Below are 16,096 nucleotides of genomic sequence, written 5' to 3' on the forward strand. Positions count from 1 at the left end.
CCCGCCTCCCTAACCTATCCTTCCTCCCACCTATCCCCTTCTCCCACCTCAAGCCCCACCCCCATCTCCTACCTCCCAGTCTCATCCTTGACCTCTCCGTCCTCCCTGGACTGACCTATCCCCTCCCTAACTCCCCACCTACACTCACCTTTACTGGCGCCAGCCCCGCATCTTTGAATTGTCTGTCTCCTCTCCACCTATCTTCTCCTTCATCTATCTTCTATCCGCCTCCCCCTCTCTTCCTATTTATTTCAGAATCCCGTTCCCCTCCCCCATTTCTGAAGAAGGGTCTAGACCCGAAACGTCAGCTTTCCTGCTCCTCTGATGCTGCTTGGCCTGCTGTGTTCATCCAGCTCTACACTTCGTTATCTCAGGATTTGAAGACTTTGCACTACGATTACCATATCCTGAAAACCAACAGTAAGGCTGCTACAACTTTACTCCTCAGGTGGAATTATTGCAAAGTCACGTAGAGAAGTAACTGAGAGGTGGACACAAAGAGATTTAGACAAGATAAATTAGTAGGCATGACTGAGAGATGGGATATTATGTCAAGTTATCCAATTTGGTAAGAAAAGTATATATTTTTAAAGGAGAAAGTGAGTGGAAAGTGTTGATATTCAGAGATCTAGATGTTTTTTGTATGTAAATAAAAGAGAGTTAACATGCAACAGCTACAGCAAACAAAGACAAACTGTGTTAACTTTCATTAGAAAAGCATTATAGTATAACAGTGCAAGGTGAGACTAACTGATGCTATTACGAGACAAGTTAGATCTCAGGCTGAATTCTGGCTTGATAGATCATATTTTGTTTCTGCTATGGTTTTAATGAAGTGCTCTCTCAATGAATGATAGAATAGAAAATAGAATATGAAAAATAGAATAAACTAAACTTTAACATATAATACACATGTAAAGATTCTGAAACAGTTGGTAAATATTCACCCCAACTCCAGCATCCCATTACAGTTCTCAAACATCGGAGAGAATTCTCATCTCTGTCCCATGTAGTTTATGACTTAGTTGTAGCTTCAATTCCCAGTCACAAAGATCTGATAGCCTGTTTCTTGATTTGTCATGTAAATAAACGCAAACTTTTTCAGAGTTTTGCCAAACATTTCCAGTACATATCATGTAGACTAAACTCCTTACACTGAGGTAATCCTTTTTTTTTAAACAACTCTGAACTGTTTTCTTTCTTTCTCCAGATCAACTGCTTTACACATCCAACTTCAGCTAAAAAACTTGCAGAACAGCCCAAACTGAAACTAAAAAAAGCTTTTTTCTCCCCTCAAGCTATGGTATTTCCCTTAATCCCAAAAAAAGTTCCCAAATCTTTTTGTATGGAAGCGTAATGCACAACTGCTGTATACATTGTTCTCTGTAAAGTCTCCCAATGTCAACAAAAACTGAGTACTCTCCAGGAAGTCTTTTAAAGTGTTTTTAAGGAATTCACCATGGCTACAAAAGTACTTACAAGTTAAACATTAAACCCTTTTGGGCATCCAGAAAACTCACATGCCACCAGTTCAAATTCAAAAGTCCAAACTCAAAACTAAATATTAAAATATATAAATTTCACATCTTACATCACACTACATCTGCAATACTGTGTATAGTTTTGCCTCCTTGCCTAAGGAGGGATATAGTAGCTTCAGAAGGAATGAAATGAAGGTTCATAGACTGATTCCAAGGATAAGCTTGTGGAATCTGCCTGAACAGGGTGGACTTGAGGTGTCAGCTTTATGTAAAACTAAAAGGAGTTTTTTTTTGTGTAGGTTGAAGCAGCACAACGGAATGTGAAAATTGCTAATTTAGGGCACAGATTGTCCCTCTCCTGGTGGACTGCTCAATCACTAGTGTAGGGTTTGTTTGGTTATGAGTTGACGTTTGAAAGAAAAAGATACAGAAGGTATATTTGCAACCAATTGTATATTAGGTACATAATGCTAAATGAAACAAGTTAACAAACAAGGAAAATAATTTTAAAATGGCAGACTGATTTCTTAGGCGACTCATTGAGGGTGTTATCTTTTGAAAAGAGAATGAATACACTGAAACCTTCTGTGTTCTCTGGGATTTAGAAGGATGGGAGGTGATCTAATTGAAACACTTAAAATGTTTGAGGAGCTTGATATGGTGGCTGCTGGGCAGATGTTTCTTCTGGCTATGAACCCTAGAACTAGTCATCACAGCCTTAGAATGTATGGCTGAGATGAAGAGGAATTTATTCATACATAATGTTGTAAACTTTAGGAATTCTGTGCCACTTAGGGTTGTGGATGGAATTGTTGAGTATATTCATGGTCAGTTTGACAGATTTTTGGACAGAATGAGAATCAAGGGATAACAAGGTTGTCTGGGAATGTGTATCTGAGCTACAAGATCAACCGTAATCTTATTGGTTAGTGAGACATACTCAAGGGGCTGAATGGCCTATTGCTGTTCCTATTTCTTATTCTTGTTTAAAAAAACGATCTAAGAACAGAAATTCGCATCTGTTCTGTAACCAATTATCTATTACTGCTACAAGCTGGCTCACAGTTAAGGCACTAAACAAGTAGTTCCTAAAATGTCCCTTGTATTGAAGAACTAAAATTGAAAACAGATTGAAAAACAAGTGCAGTAAAATACTTGGTCGCAATCACCCCACTGAAGCTGAACTCTGTTCACATGTGGCCTTTCACATTCCACTGGCTACTTGTAGTTTGAAAAAAATTGAACTTTTATTACTGGAAAGAAGGAAGCTAATAACAGTTTTCAAAATTACAAAGAACTTTGAGAGTGTAACGATTTCATTTCCATTGGTTGACAAATCAGCCGTGAGAGTAATCAGAAATATCATTAGTAGAGTGGACTTTCAGCAACAATTAACCTCTGCAACAAATCAAGAGTTGTATAGTATTTTCCTCAAACAAGTTTGAAGGGTACCAGCATAAGAAAAGACATTTGATCAGATATCGTGGGAGGTAAATGGTTGTGGAGCTGGGTTGTGAGTACACCACCTGTCAGCTGAAGCTGCTGCATTAAATAACATACATTGTTAATGTTAAAATAATAGCTTTGAATTTCATTACATACAGTATCCTCGATGAAATTTGCATACTTTTGCTTTGTTTTTGGAGATCAGCTGATTGGTTCTCTTTTTAAGAAATTGAATGCTTTGAGAAGAGTCCATGATAGGGGAATTAATTTGTGCTATCTCATATAGGACAGTCCCAGAGACACATTTCAATAAAAGTAAAATACTGCAGATGTTGGAAATCTGGATTAAAACAGAAAGTGCTGAAAATACCCAGCAGCTCTGACTCCATCTGTATAGAGAGAAACAGATTTACAGTTTCTAGTTGATTCTGACTTCTTTAGAATGGAGGAAAATAGAAATATGATTGATTTTATGCTGTTGAAAGCGAAGAAAAAAGATTAAAAGAGAAAGTCTGGGATAGAGTAGATAGCAGAAGAGATAAAATTGCAAAAATGTCATGGAACAAAAAGCAAAGGGAGTGGTAATGATTGTAGAAAAGAAAAGAGTTTTCCAAAGTGAGCGTGAATAATGAACAGCTCAGTCTGAAGTCAGAAATATGAAAAACATTAAGCCTCACTGTGGCAAAAAATAATCTAAATGAGGGACAAATTGGAATTGTACTGGGTTGTACTCACAACCCAGTTCTGAGGAAGAGTCACTGGAACCGAAATGTTAACTCTGTTTTTCTCCTTCACAAATGCTGCCAGATCAGCTGAGCTTTTCCAGCAACTTTGTTTTTGTTCCTGATTTACAGCATCTGCAGTTCTTTCGGTTTTTACAAATTGAAATTCTTGATCTCCGTGTTAAGTGTAGAAGGCTGCCAAATGACTAATTGGTATATGGAGTGTTGTTCCTGAAACTTTGCAATGAGCTTCACTTGAGCACTGCATCAGGGCAAGGACAGAGTATAAATGTGACAGCAAGGGGTTGAATTGAAATGGTAAGCAACTGCATGATTGGGGATCATGGCAGATGGAAGTGAGATGCTATATAAATCAGTCACCTATTTTGTACATGAGACTGCTTTTTGAGCAGGGAATACAATTTACTAATTTGAAAAAATACAAGTATGTCACTGCTTCATCTAGAAAGCGTGTTTAGAGCGACCGAGTGTTGCAGACTGGCACATTCCAAGGTCCAGGACTACATGCTGAGGGATGTAGTGAAGCTTGAGCACCTGTCACCAAGGCACAGTGGAGAAAGACCCCCGTCTAAGGTCTTTCTGCCAAAGTTAAATGGGGGTCCGTTCAGTTATTGGACCCTCCCAATGCCTCAAACGTACGCAAATATAGTCTTGTACAAGTAAGAGATGCCTTTGGTTTGTTTACTGGGTAGAGTCATACTCTGATGTTTGTTTCAAAAGCAGAATTGCTGGAAAAGCTCAGAAGGTCTGGCAGCATCTGTGAAGAAAAATTAGTGTTAATGTTTTGAAGACCCAAAACATTAACTCTGATATCTGTTCACAGATACTGCCAGACCTGCTGAGCTTTTCCAGCAATTTCTGCTTTTGTTTCTGATTTACAGCATTTGCAGTTCTTTCGGTTCTAATATTTGTTTATTTCTTCATATACTACTGTACAGAACCGAGCTGTTCTAGTGACTATGTATGTATATGGAGATATTTTATGAATAAAGTATATTTTTGAAATGAAAAAAAGTTTGGAGCATTGAATGCTGAGGAAAGGGGTGGTAAATGTTTAGATATTTCATATCCTGCAATTACATAGAAAGATTCTGTGGAAGGGGACAAGGTGACAAATGCACTGACCCACTGCCACATGTATTTTCTATTATGTCATTTTCCTTCTGATTCCCAACTGTGGTTTAACTGGATAAACAATAGTGCTACTTACTGAGAGAGCTTGTAGGTCGTTGCCCTCCTAAGACATTCCCAAAGCTTCCTGTCAGAAGCTGTGAGGAACATCCAAGAATGAGCTATTTCCTTTTGATTTTATCAACCCTAATCTGTGTGGCATCTGTACATAGCTAACTGGACAATAAATGGCTCCCAAATAGAGCAAGGCATTTTGTAACAATTGCAAACAAAAACAGAAATTGCTGGATAAACTCAGCAGGTCTGGCAGCATCTTTGGAGAAAAATCAGAGTTAACATTTTGGGTCCAAAATGTTAACTCTGATTTCTGTCCACAGATGCTGCCAGACCTGAGTTTTTCCAGCAATTTCTATTTTTGCTTCTGATTTCCAGCATCCGCAGTTTTGTTTTATTTTGTAACAATTACACTTGAATGTGTTCTCTTCTTTATTTTATACTTATTCCAGAGAGTTTGGAAATTAAATCAGGAAGTTATTACAACAGCAATATGAGTGATTATTCAGTTATGACATCTCTAACACGTAGCTGTCATTACCTCCATTAGACATGACCCAAATTGAGAATGAAACAAGGACTGAAACTATGTTTAGGCTGTGTTAGAATAGTGACAGGCAGCCTGAGTGTTACAACAGCACTACAACTAGTTGCTTTGAAATAGAAGTAAAGCTTGCCATCCTGGAAGAGATGGCCAATCTACTACTTGTCCTGAAATAAGAACAGTATGAGACACTCAGCTGGTCTGGCGTATCTATGAAGGAATAGGGAACTTTGCTGCAGTTTTGGAAGGAAGGGCAAGGAGTGAGAGCAGAAGTGCAGGAAATTGAGTAGGTGAGAAAGTGTAGTCAAGGGAGCTGTAAGAGTTGGTAGGCTTATAGTGAAGACAATGTTTAATATTGGACTTCTAAAATTGTGTGAGAGAAAGTGAACATGGTTGATTTTAGTATAAAGTCAGAATTCACACGACACCAGGTTATAGTCCAACAGGTTTATTTAACATCACAAAAGCTTTTGGAGTGCTGCTCCTTCATCACCAGTCCAACACCAACATCTCCACATCATGGTTTTAGTATACAAATTGTAACAATGCCTGGGCTAACTGAACACAGTACAGTGTGATATTTTGGAACACTCTCATGACCTGATATTGGAAGGGAAATTGGATTTGCACTTGATCTAATGTATTTTCCCGAAATCATGAATATTGTATTTGAATAATCATGAATATTGTATTTGAATAATCAGTCTGTGGGTAAGACATAATAAAAAAAGATTTACCAACCACATTTTGTAATGTGGCTTGAGGAATGTATTTATTGGAGGGCAAAGATGCTCCTGTAATTCATTTATTTATAATTATTTGCAAAGCATAGATTAGTTATAGACATACAAAGCAAAGTCTCAACACTAATTCTGAAGGTTGAACCCTCACCCCTCTCATCAAGCTTGCGTTGCTGAAGCGACCCTTTTTCTCCTTTCTCTCTGCCAACCATAGTTAGCTTGAATTGTCATTTGGGAATTAGTGTGTTATTCCCATCTCAGAATTTATGTGCAGGAAATTTGACCTTGTTTCTAATACTGCTTAAGAGTCCCAATTTTTAGCATTCCAGAAATTTGCTAGCATCCCCTGCTCTGTTCCTACTTGCTTGTGTATCTTCTCTATACAGAAGTGTCCCTAGTCTTCATGCAATATCAGAAACAAATCCTTAGCATAACTGGCAATCATGCAGGACAAGAAATATAAAAGCAAAGTACTGGGATGTTGTAAAGCTAAGATCTGGAGAAATTTAGAAGTTTGCCAGCATCTGCGGAGAACATTTCTTCGCAGATGCTGCCAGACCTGCTGAGTGTCTCTTACTGTTCTTATTTCAGGAGAAGTAGTATATTGGCTATCTCTTCTAGGATGGTAAGCGTTGCTTCTATTTCAAAGTAATTAGTTGTAGTGCTGTTGTAACACCTAGGTTGCATGTCGCTATTCTAACACAGCCTAAACATAGTTTCAGTCCTTGTTTCATTCTCAATCTGATTATGTCTAATTCAGCTAATGACCACTACATGTTAGGGATGTCACACCTGAATAGTCACTCAAATTGCTGCTGTATGATTGCCTGATTTTATTCTCAAACTCTCTGGAATAAGTACAAAAATAAAGAAGAGAATACATTTAAGTGCAATTGTTACAAAATGCCTTATTCTATTTGGGAGCCATTTATTGTCCAGTCAGCCATATACAGATTTGGATTGACAAAATCAAAAAAGAAGAGGCTCACAGCTTCTGGCAGAAGGCTTTGGAAGTATTTTGGGAGAGGAACCATCTACAGGCCCTCTCAGTAAGTAGCACTGTTGTTTATCCAGTTGAACCACAGTTGGGAATCAGAAGGAAAATGACATAATAGAAAATGTATTTGTCAATGAGCAAACGGGCAAAAAAAAATTGAAAAACAAAGCACTAGTTCTAAACAACAACAATTTTCTGTCAGTGTAGTAAAATAAAGTCCCAAGAACCTGATGAATAGCTAAAAACCAATTTGTGTTTAAAAAGTGAGGGAAGCTTTGCAGGCAAGTGTAAACTGTGAGATTGAGGTGCAGTTAGAAGCTGTGTTCAGATCCTGTTATTTCCCTGGAACTGCGTTTCTTTACGTATTGGGAGACAGACGAACTAATTTGAACACACCATTAAATTGATTGAGAGTATAAAGAAAACAGCAATTGTTGTTCACATTGACTCTCCACCCAACAGTATCACACCAAAACTGAAATGGAAATATACCCGACTGACTCCTGCTGAGGCTTCTCTGACTCCTGCTGCTGTGTTTTACAGTTAATCTGGAAGCATTATCTGAAATGTTAACCTATGTTTCTCTTTTGGACTCTGATTGACCTGTATGTGTAATTCCAGCACTTCCATTCATATCTTCAGTACTTTTTAAAAATTTCTTTGTCTAGTGTTCTAGCAGAAAGGTAGATAATTAGTTAACTTGTGTGGAATACCACAGTCCTCTCAAATCACACATTTCAATGAATTTCAGTGATTTCCTTTCAGAAATGGTCTTGAAAATGCTTTGTTCAGTTCAGCAGGCTTCTAGCAAAAGATCCTGCATTGCTCAAAGGCCTCACTGTTTCTCGTGTTCTAACCTTGGCAGTGGTTTGTTTATTGGGTATGACGTACCGTTATTTGTAGTCTGGGAGGGGGGCTGAGCTGGCTAGAATGCTGCATTCCTGTGCTTCCAAAGTTCAACTCCCACCCTTGGCCCCTACTCAGATCTGACTGTGCTTGAATGGTTTGAGGTTTAACTGACTCTAAACTGAGAGGCCATTGTGGTTGTTGCAAGCAAGAGGGAAGAGGTAAAGACAGGGCAAGAATTTAAACCATGTAATAGTTTCAGTTTTACCTGCGTTGCCTGAACTGAATGTTTTAACTTTGAATGTTTCTGTAACTTTTTCTTTCAACAATAAACCAGCAATTTGAAGCTAAACTGTAGTTACCATCGCATTTTGGAGTATGTAGTACTGAACAAAGATAGCACTATTAGCTACAATCTTAAACATTTCATGCCTTTGTAAGTTACACCCATGGCAGAACCTCTACCCTGGAATGATCAAAAAATTCTGTCCAGATTGAGCAAATAAAATTTAAAATTTAAATCAATATAACCGAGGGCGATGACCTACTGGTATTATCGCTGGACTGCTAATCCAGAAACCTAGACAACATTCTGGGGACCCGGGTTCAAATCCTGCCATGGCAGATGGTGGAATTTGAATTCAAAAAATATCTGGAATTAAGAATCTAATGATGACCATGCGTCCATTGTCGATTGACGAAAAAACCCATCTGGTCCACTAATGTCCTTTAGGGAAGGAAACTGCCATCCTTACCTGGTTTGGCCTACATGTGACTCCAGATCCACAGCAATGTGGTTGACTCTTAACAGCCATCTGGGCAATTAGAGATGGGCAATAAATGCTGCCTAGCCAGTGATGCCCTCATCCCGTGAATGAATAAAGAAAAAAAAACCCAGTCTGCCAATTGAGCTGACAGTCTATCAATCCAAAAAGCTATGACTTGTAATCCAGTGGTTCAATAGACCAATCAGGCCTTCTGTTGTTTGACAGGAGTGGTAGGATATCCTCTTACACATGAGACATGGGTTTAAACCCACCCCCGACCAATGTGATGAAATTCTCCTCTGGCTTTGCATTTGGTTATGGAGCTCCTGCTTGAGATGAATATGAGAAATCACAAAATAGGTAATACCACGTTTAGGTTCATTGTATACTTTCTCAGCTTGTCAGTGTAGAGAAACTACAAGATTTTTATTTATTTTGGTAAATGGAACTGCTACCAGAGCAGTAAAATGTACTATTACAAGGTTTTGAACTGAAATCTAATTAATTTGAGAGCAAATTAAAAATAGTTAACCCTGTGAATCTAGCATGATGGTTGCTCATAGCAAAAGGTATTCAGTTTGTCAGATTAAAACTCTTTCATGCTTGTAAACATCTTAATCAATGTGGTATAAATGCCATTAGATTGAGTAAAGAGCCATGTCACCAACTCTTGAAACAAGCTGAAGCAGAGACAGAAATTCAATAGCAAGTATAGCAGAGTTCCAAGGTTAACTGTTGGGAACATCCTGTAATAAAAAAATCTGTCTTTTGAAAAATAACCTTCAGCCAACCTTACTTTATGATCACCACTGGGCAAGAACAATTCAAAGTAGCATGGGTCATGTGCAATGGAAAATCAGCTTACAAAGGAGTATTGTGAAGTGGCCCAACTTAATTTTAGATATTCAATTATATTAACTGATTTTCAGCGAGAATGAAATGCATCTTAAATGAAATGAAATCTAAATTAAATGGGAAAATAATCACAAAATGAATGAGTTAAGTGATAGACAAAATAAATATATTTCCATGCTTGCAGGTGACATTATGTTGGGAGACTCAGTAGGTCATGTGGATGAGAAATGGAAATCACAAAGGGACATAGAAAGACAAAACAAATGTGCAAAACTATTACAAATAAGGTTTGAAGTGGGGAAGTCTGAGATGATTCACTATGGATCTGAAAGAGATAAACCCAAATATAATTTTTGCGACAAGAAATGAGAAATTGTCGAGGAGCGGAAGAATTCACTGATATATCCCAGTACACACAGCATATAAGTCCAGTGTTCGAGTACAAAAAGTAATCAAAAAAGCAAATGAAATGTTAGCCTTTATTTCAAGGTGGTTGGAATGAAGGTGTGAAAGTGATGCTTCAGTTGTACAGAGGCTGTCTGGAATATTCAGTTCTGGACACCAAACCTGAGGAAGTATAGCACAAATCAACCTAATGTGTTAAATTACAAGGACACATATTCACTGGAGTTTAATAAATTGAGAAATGATTTAATTGCAACACTTACAATGATAAAGGATAGTGTAGGTGCCCCCATACTGCCCTTGTGGGGTAAATTCCAGGATTTTGACCCAGTAATGGTATAATTAGTAATCAGGATTGTGTGCATGTCCCCATGCACTTGCTGTCTTTGTCCTAAAAGACTTGAGAGGTCATGGATTTTTTGTAAAATTCACTCTAGTGGTGCAGGCATCACTGGCTGGGCCAACGTTTAGTTGCCTTTGAGAAGATGTTGGTGAACTGCCTTCTTGAACCACTGCAGCCCATGTTCTCTAGGAAGATCCACAATGCCATTAGGGAGGGAATTCCAGGATTTTGGCTCAATGATACTGAAGGAACAATAATATATTTCCAAGTTAGGATGGTGAGTGGCTTGGAGGGGAACTTGCAGGGTGGTGGTGGTGATATCGGTCTACCTTCTATTTTTGAGGTTACTCAGAATGCTGCTTGCCTTGTAAATCAAATTTGGTGCTTCCTGTTTTCCCCACCTCTTGCCTGTGCCCATTGTTGTGAAACGGTCAGCCGACTTGTCTCTGGCCTGATTAAGTTGATTTGCGGTGAAGCAACGTGGACTGGGCCCGGAAATTAGCATGGCAACAAGGACCCGATCCTGGAATTGAAATTCTGCCTGTGACTTTAGTATAGGCCTCTGGATGACTATTCCAGTGATACAACCACTGTGCCTGAACTGAATGCAGAACAATTCAAGAGGCTGAATGCTTATTCCTGTTCCTATAGACCTTTGAGAGACTAGTCAGCAGGACAGAGAAGAGTTGTAATAGATGATAAATAATCACAAATTGCAAATAAGTAAATCATAAATGACTAGAAGTGGAGTTAAGCACACAGATGTTACTTGCACCATGATAAATCACCAAGCTTACAACTTGATCAAATTTAGAGGACCATAACTGGTCAATAAATTTTATTGCATTAGTTGGTTAATGAAATCTCCCAGCCTGGTAGAAAGGAAGGATAAATGGGGAATATTAACAAAACTCACTTATAAAGGGAGAGAGTTATGTGAAACCCAACTTTGCTTCAACTGTGAAAGGTTGAAGGTTTGAAATTACAGTAGTGAATTACTGCTCTGTAGAATCAGATTATGCATGTCCAAATAGAGTGACTCATTCCTGTTGTATTTTGGAAATGTACGCATGCCACTGTAGGCTGCTGTTTTGAAGCTAAGAATGTTGGATTGAATCCACCACCCTGAAGTCTCTGCGGCTTCATAGAATGAGAGAGTTTCATTTGTGAGAGTTCTTGACTTTTCTGTGGGTGTAGCTGGTAAGCCCAGAATTTACTGCCCATCCCTATTTGCCTTTTAACATATTGTGGTGAAATACTTTCTTAAATCATTAGCTATATGATAAAGCTACTCTTGTATGCTGTTTGATCAGGAATTATGGGATTTTGTTGGTAAAGAAATGCCCATATACTTTAAAGTCAGGATGGTGTGTGACTTGGAAGGGAACTTGAAAGTGGTGACATTCCCATGTCCTTGGAGCCGTTGACATAGGCAATAAAGGTTCCAGTTTGGTACTTTGAAGAAACCCTGCCAGGTTGCTCCAGTGTATTTTAAATATGGTACCCATTGTAGCCATGATCAAGGTAGAGGGAATGAATGTTTAACCTGGTATCTGGGATGGTGATCAAGATGTTGCTTTGTGCTAAGTTATGTTGAACTTCTTAAATGTTGTTGGAGCAGCATTCATCCAGGCAAATGGTGAGTATTCCATGATTTCCATCATGCTCCTGATTGTGCCTGTAGATGTTGGAAAAGGCTCGGAAAGTCAAGGAGCAAATCATTCACCATTGAATTCCCTGCCTCTGACCTGCTCTTGAACCACAGTATTTATACGGCTCATGCAGTTAAGGTTCGAATCAATGGTAATCCCTCGTCCTCATCACAGATTATTGTTGATGGATGATGAATGTCGAGGGACATAGTTAGATTTTCTCTTGTTGGAAATGATGATTGAATGATACTTATTACGGTTAATGTCACTTGTCATGTATCAGCTTGCACCCTGATGTTATTTATGCCTTACCGCACAAGTCGGGACTTGCAAGTAGAGCTGATCACTGTGCAATCATAGAAGAATAGGAACACAGGAAATAGGAAACTGAGTGGTCTTTCAGCCTCTTCAATCTGCCCTGTCATTCAACTAGAGCATGGCTGATATTCTACCTCAGTGCCATTTTCCTGCACTGTCCCCATATCCCTTGATATTTTTAATATCTAGAAATCTATCAAGGACACAAACTTTCGAAACTTATAAAGTTGAGATTATTAACCTCTAACAAATCTCAACTATCTTCCTTTGTGTTAGGTATGTCTCCAATTGTTGACATTTTCTCCTGATCCCAATTGAAAAGTTTTACACTCTGTCAGATGTTACCTTAATTTTATCAGTAATCATTCTCTGGAAGTCAGCTCATTCGTCCATATTTGGGTGAAAGCTGTATCATTGTCGTCAACACCTCCCATCACTTTGCTGATGAATAGAAGTAGTCTTGCTGCCTTATTATAATATCTAAAGTGTGTAAAGATCATTTTTTCCCTGTATTTTTAATTGTGGCCTGAAATCAGAAAAGTATCTGTTTTAGAAACTAAGGATGCTGGATATTTTGAAAGCAAGTAACCTGACACTTGTTGCAAGCATTGCTTACACAGCTGCTTGTTCAACCAATGTAGATTGCAGACGAACTGGAGCTGAAGACTTTTGGACATAGAGATTTTTAGTTGGTGCAAGTAGCTGTTTGGGCTGTAGACTAGTATCCAGTAATTGATGACAAAGGCTTTTGTATGGTAACAACTATGAGACTAGTCTCAGAAAACTGAACAGCTTGGATCTGTGAACAAGATACAGAGAAATCATCAGGTCTCCTACAACTTAGGATCTACCTCTGTTCTCTCTAGTAAAAGTCACTTTAAGCCTGAAGTTAACCGACTTGTCTTTCCTTTAGCAGTTGTTGTAAGTTGTGACTTTTACTTGAATAGTCAGTGGCCTTTTATAAGTGAATCAGTTACTCTGAACCTCCTGCAAACCAGTGAAAACCTCCAATAAAGGGAGATTGAGAAGCAGCATTCTGCAGCACAAGAATCATGTGAATCATCTCGGGTACCATTAAACTGCTTTCCCAGTCTTTAGTTCTATCCATAACACCCCTGTTTTTCCCTTCTTTCAATGTTGTGTATGAGGGAATTTATAAGAGGGTTTAGAATTTTAATTAATTATTTACCAATGTAAAATTGTTTATCTGTAGCTTGAATCTGAGTACTTGTAATAAATGGTAATTTTGTTAAGTATAGAAACCTGCTCCATGATTTCTGTTAACCAGGGTCTGAATTTTTGTGTACTTTGGGATTTTTTGTGTACCTTTTAAAATCTTTAACTTTTTTTTTAATGACTCCAGAACTGGGGGTGTGGGCTTGAACTCCAGTTACCCTCGTGAGGCATGACAAGTGCAGACTCGCACCCACCTTCTCACCTCAGTTAAAAATGGAAATGCATGGTTTTAGGGCCACAGTCCTGAACTTTAAGATTTTAATTTCCCTGCACCCAAACCATTTGTTCTGATTCAAATTCCCTTCTCCCTTCCCAAGAATCTGTCAGTATCACAGTGAAACATCCCATGGTAGACAATGGAGGTCTGCTGCCATGGTCTACCAAACACAGATCTTTTAACATCCTGCTCTTTGTGAGAACTTGCATGCATAAATAGCTGCTGTATTGGCCTACATGTTTCAAGCCTTCAAACATAATTTATTAACAGCAGAGTGAAATGAAATGTCCAGAGGTCATGAAAGATGCTCCATTAATGGAAGTACTTCCTTTTCTAAATTCATGGTTTCTATTTTCTTCTGCTGTGCATTATAATGTATGTTAATTCTCTGCATAAAGCTGTGATCTTTGTGTTTTATTCTTTTATAGGGAAGGACACTGCACAAAATGGGCCGGAATAGTTTGGCAGAGAAGTTTCTGAGAGATGCTGTTCAGGCTCAGTCGACATCCCACGAGGCCTGGAACAGCTTGGGGGAGGTGCTACAAGACCAAGGGAAAAATGAAGACGCTGCAGAATATTTTCTTACCGCATTAGAGCTGGAAGCCAGCAGTCCCATTGTTCCGTTCACCGTCATACCGAGAGAGCTTTGAGATCTATCATGTGGGTCAAGTTGTGTATTTCCCAAAGATTTAATTTGCTGACTCATTGAGCAGAATTCATTTGCCAAATATCCAGGACAATCAAGTCAAGCTCCTTTAGCCAGTTTTCTTTTCACTGCAAGTTCACAATGGCCTCCTTCATGTCCTCTAGCTCCTACTCGGATCGGGCAGAGATTTTCCATTCACAGCAGTGCTAATGAAACCATGTGAGACACATTGTGAGACATTTGTGGAGCCTGTACATTACACAGAATAGTATCCAGAGCAAGGTATCATTATTCTACAGCAGATGCAGTGGCACTTTTCCAGAATAGCCTGTGACTATTTACTGCATGAAGGAACTGAGATGAGCTGCCCTCAAATAGCATGTACATTGCAGTATTACTGTTCTTATTCTCTTCTCGCTGCACTGGAGATCAGACCTTTATTGAGAGAGTTATCAGGGACTGTCTTGCTGCATGATGTAATCATTATTAATAATTTTAGGTAAATCACTGCAGGTTAACTCAGAGAATTCTCCATTAAATTTGTCAATTTATCCAAGATCCTCAGGAATTTTTAGTTTCAAAAAAAGATTTTCTTGCTGCGTATTTTCCACACGAACAGTTTCATGAGACATCGCATTTTCTACTGTAATATTGACATGTGTCTATTTGTCTAATCATTATTTAAATGTGTTGTCCCTATTGCTGAGCCTTTTGTTCAGCTGTTCAGTACTTCAGCTGTGACTTGTATTTATTGTATAATTCAATCATCTTTTATTTTACAGCAGCCAATATCCAGTATCTTGTAGTGATTGTAATGAGAACAGCCAGATGGGCATCTTAGAATATGAGTTCCCTGATTTAGGCTGTTAATCTGATCCAATCAGGGAGCCCTGGCTGACAGATATAAACAGCGGTATCCGAGGTTCTGTTCACTCTGAGAGCTGACTCTGAGGAAGCGGGACCAGTGTGTATTATGCACATGTCAATGATGGGTGCTGACGGGATACCAGCCCCTGTGAAGTTCTTACAGTGACAATGAGAGAAAAACTATGCTCCTGAAGAATTTCACTTGCAACAATCATCTTTGAATTGGGGTGAGCATTTCTGGCCTCAAGCTATTATTTGGGAAACTTGACTCTTTCGATCCTCCCATCAAAGACTGGGCCCAGTATGTGGAAAGAATGCTTTTTTTTGAGCAAATGACATTGGAGAAGATGGAAAGCAATGACTCATTCTCCTGACAGCTTGTGGACCTGCGGCTTTTTGGATTGTTAGGAGCCTAACATTTTCTCAGGCACCAGATACTAAAACCTTTCAAGAGTTGATGGATTTAGTTAAGGAATATTATGACCCTAAGCATCCTTTAATTCTGAGATGCTATCGGTTTTACTCAGCAGTTCAAGAACCATGGAAATCCATGTCGGGATTTTTGACAAGGTTAAGATGACTGGCAGAGGCTCATGACTTTGGTTTAACCCTTAATGAGATGCTGAGAAACTGTTTGGTATGTGGGATTAACGATGTAACCATGCAAAAGCGCCTACTGGCTGAAGCCCAACTGGACTTCAAACATGCTCTGCAACTGGTTTTATTGTTGGAAAATGCGGCAAGTGGAGCATATGAGTTACAGGGTATTCCGATGGAAGTGGACATCCTCACTAGTCTGACTGAGCTT

General features: G+C 38.8%; 1 protein-coding gene across 1 annotated transcript in view; it reads left to right on the forward strand.

The window, feature by feature from the left end:
* The window catches only part of LOC109921860 (tetratricopeptide repeat protein 7A-like), a 298,546-nt gene extending 282,736 nt beyond the window's left edge, over positions 1-15,810 (forward strand). Inside the window, exon 20 of the mRNA XM_048601437.1 lies at positions 14,204-15,810. Within this exon, the coding sequence (XP_048457394.1) occupies positions 14,204-14,425 (222 nt within the window). The 3' untranslated portion in view covers positions 14,426-15,810. The remainder of the gene's footprint in view (positions 1-14,203) is intronic.
* Positions 15,811-16,096: the final 286 nt, after the last annotated feature.

This window comes from Rhincodon typus, chromosome 9 (genome assembly GCF_021869965.1).
Source record: "Rhincodon typus isolate 14 chromosome 9, sRhiTyp1.1, whole genome shotgun sequence".
Classification (NCBI taxonomy): Eukaryota; Metazoa; Chordata; class Chondrichthyes; order Orectolobiformes; family Rhincodontidae; genus Rhincodon; species Rhincodon typus.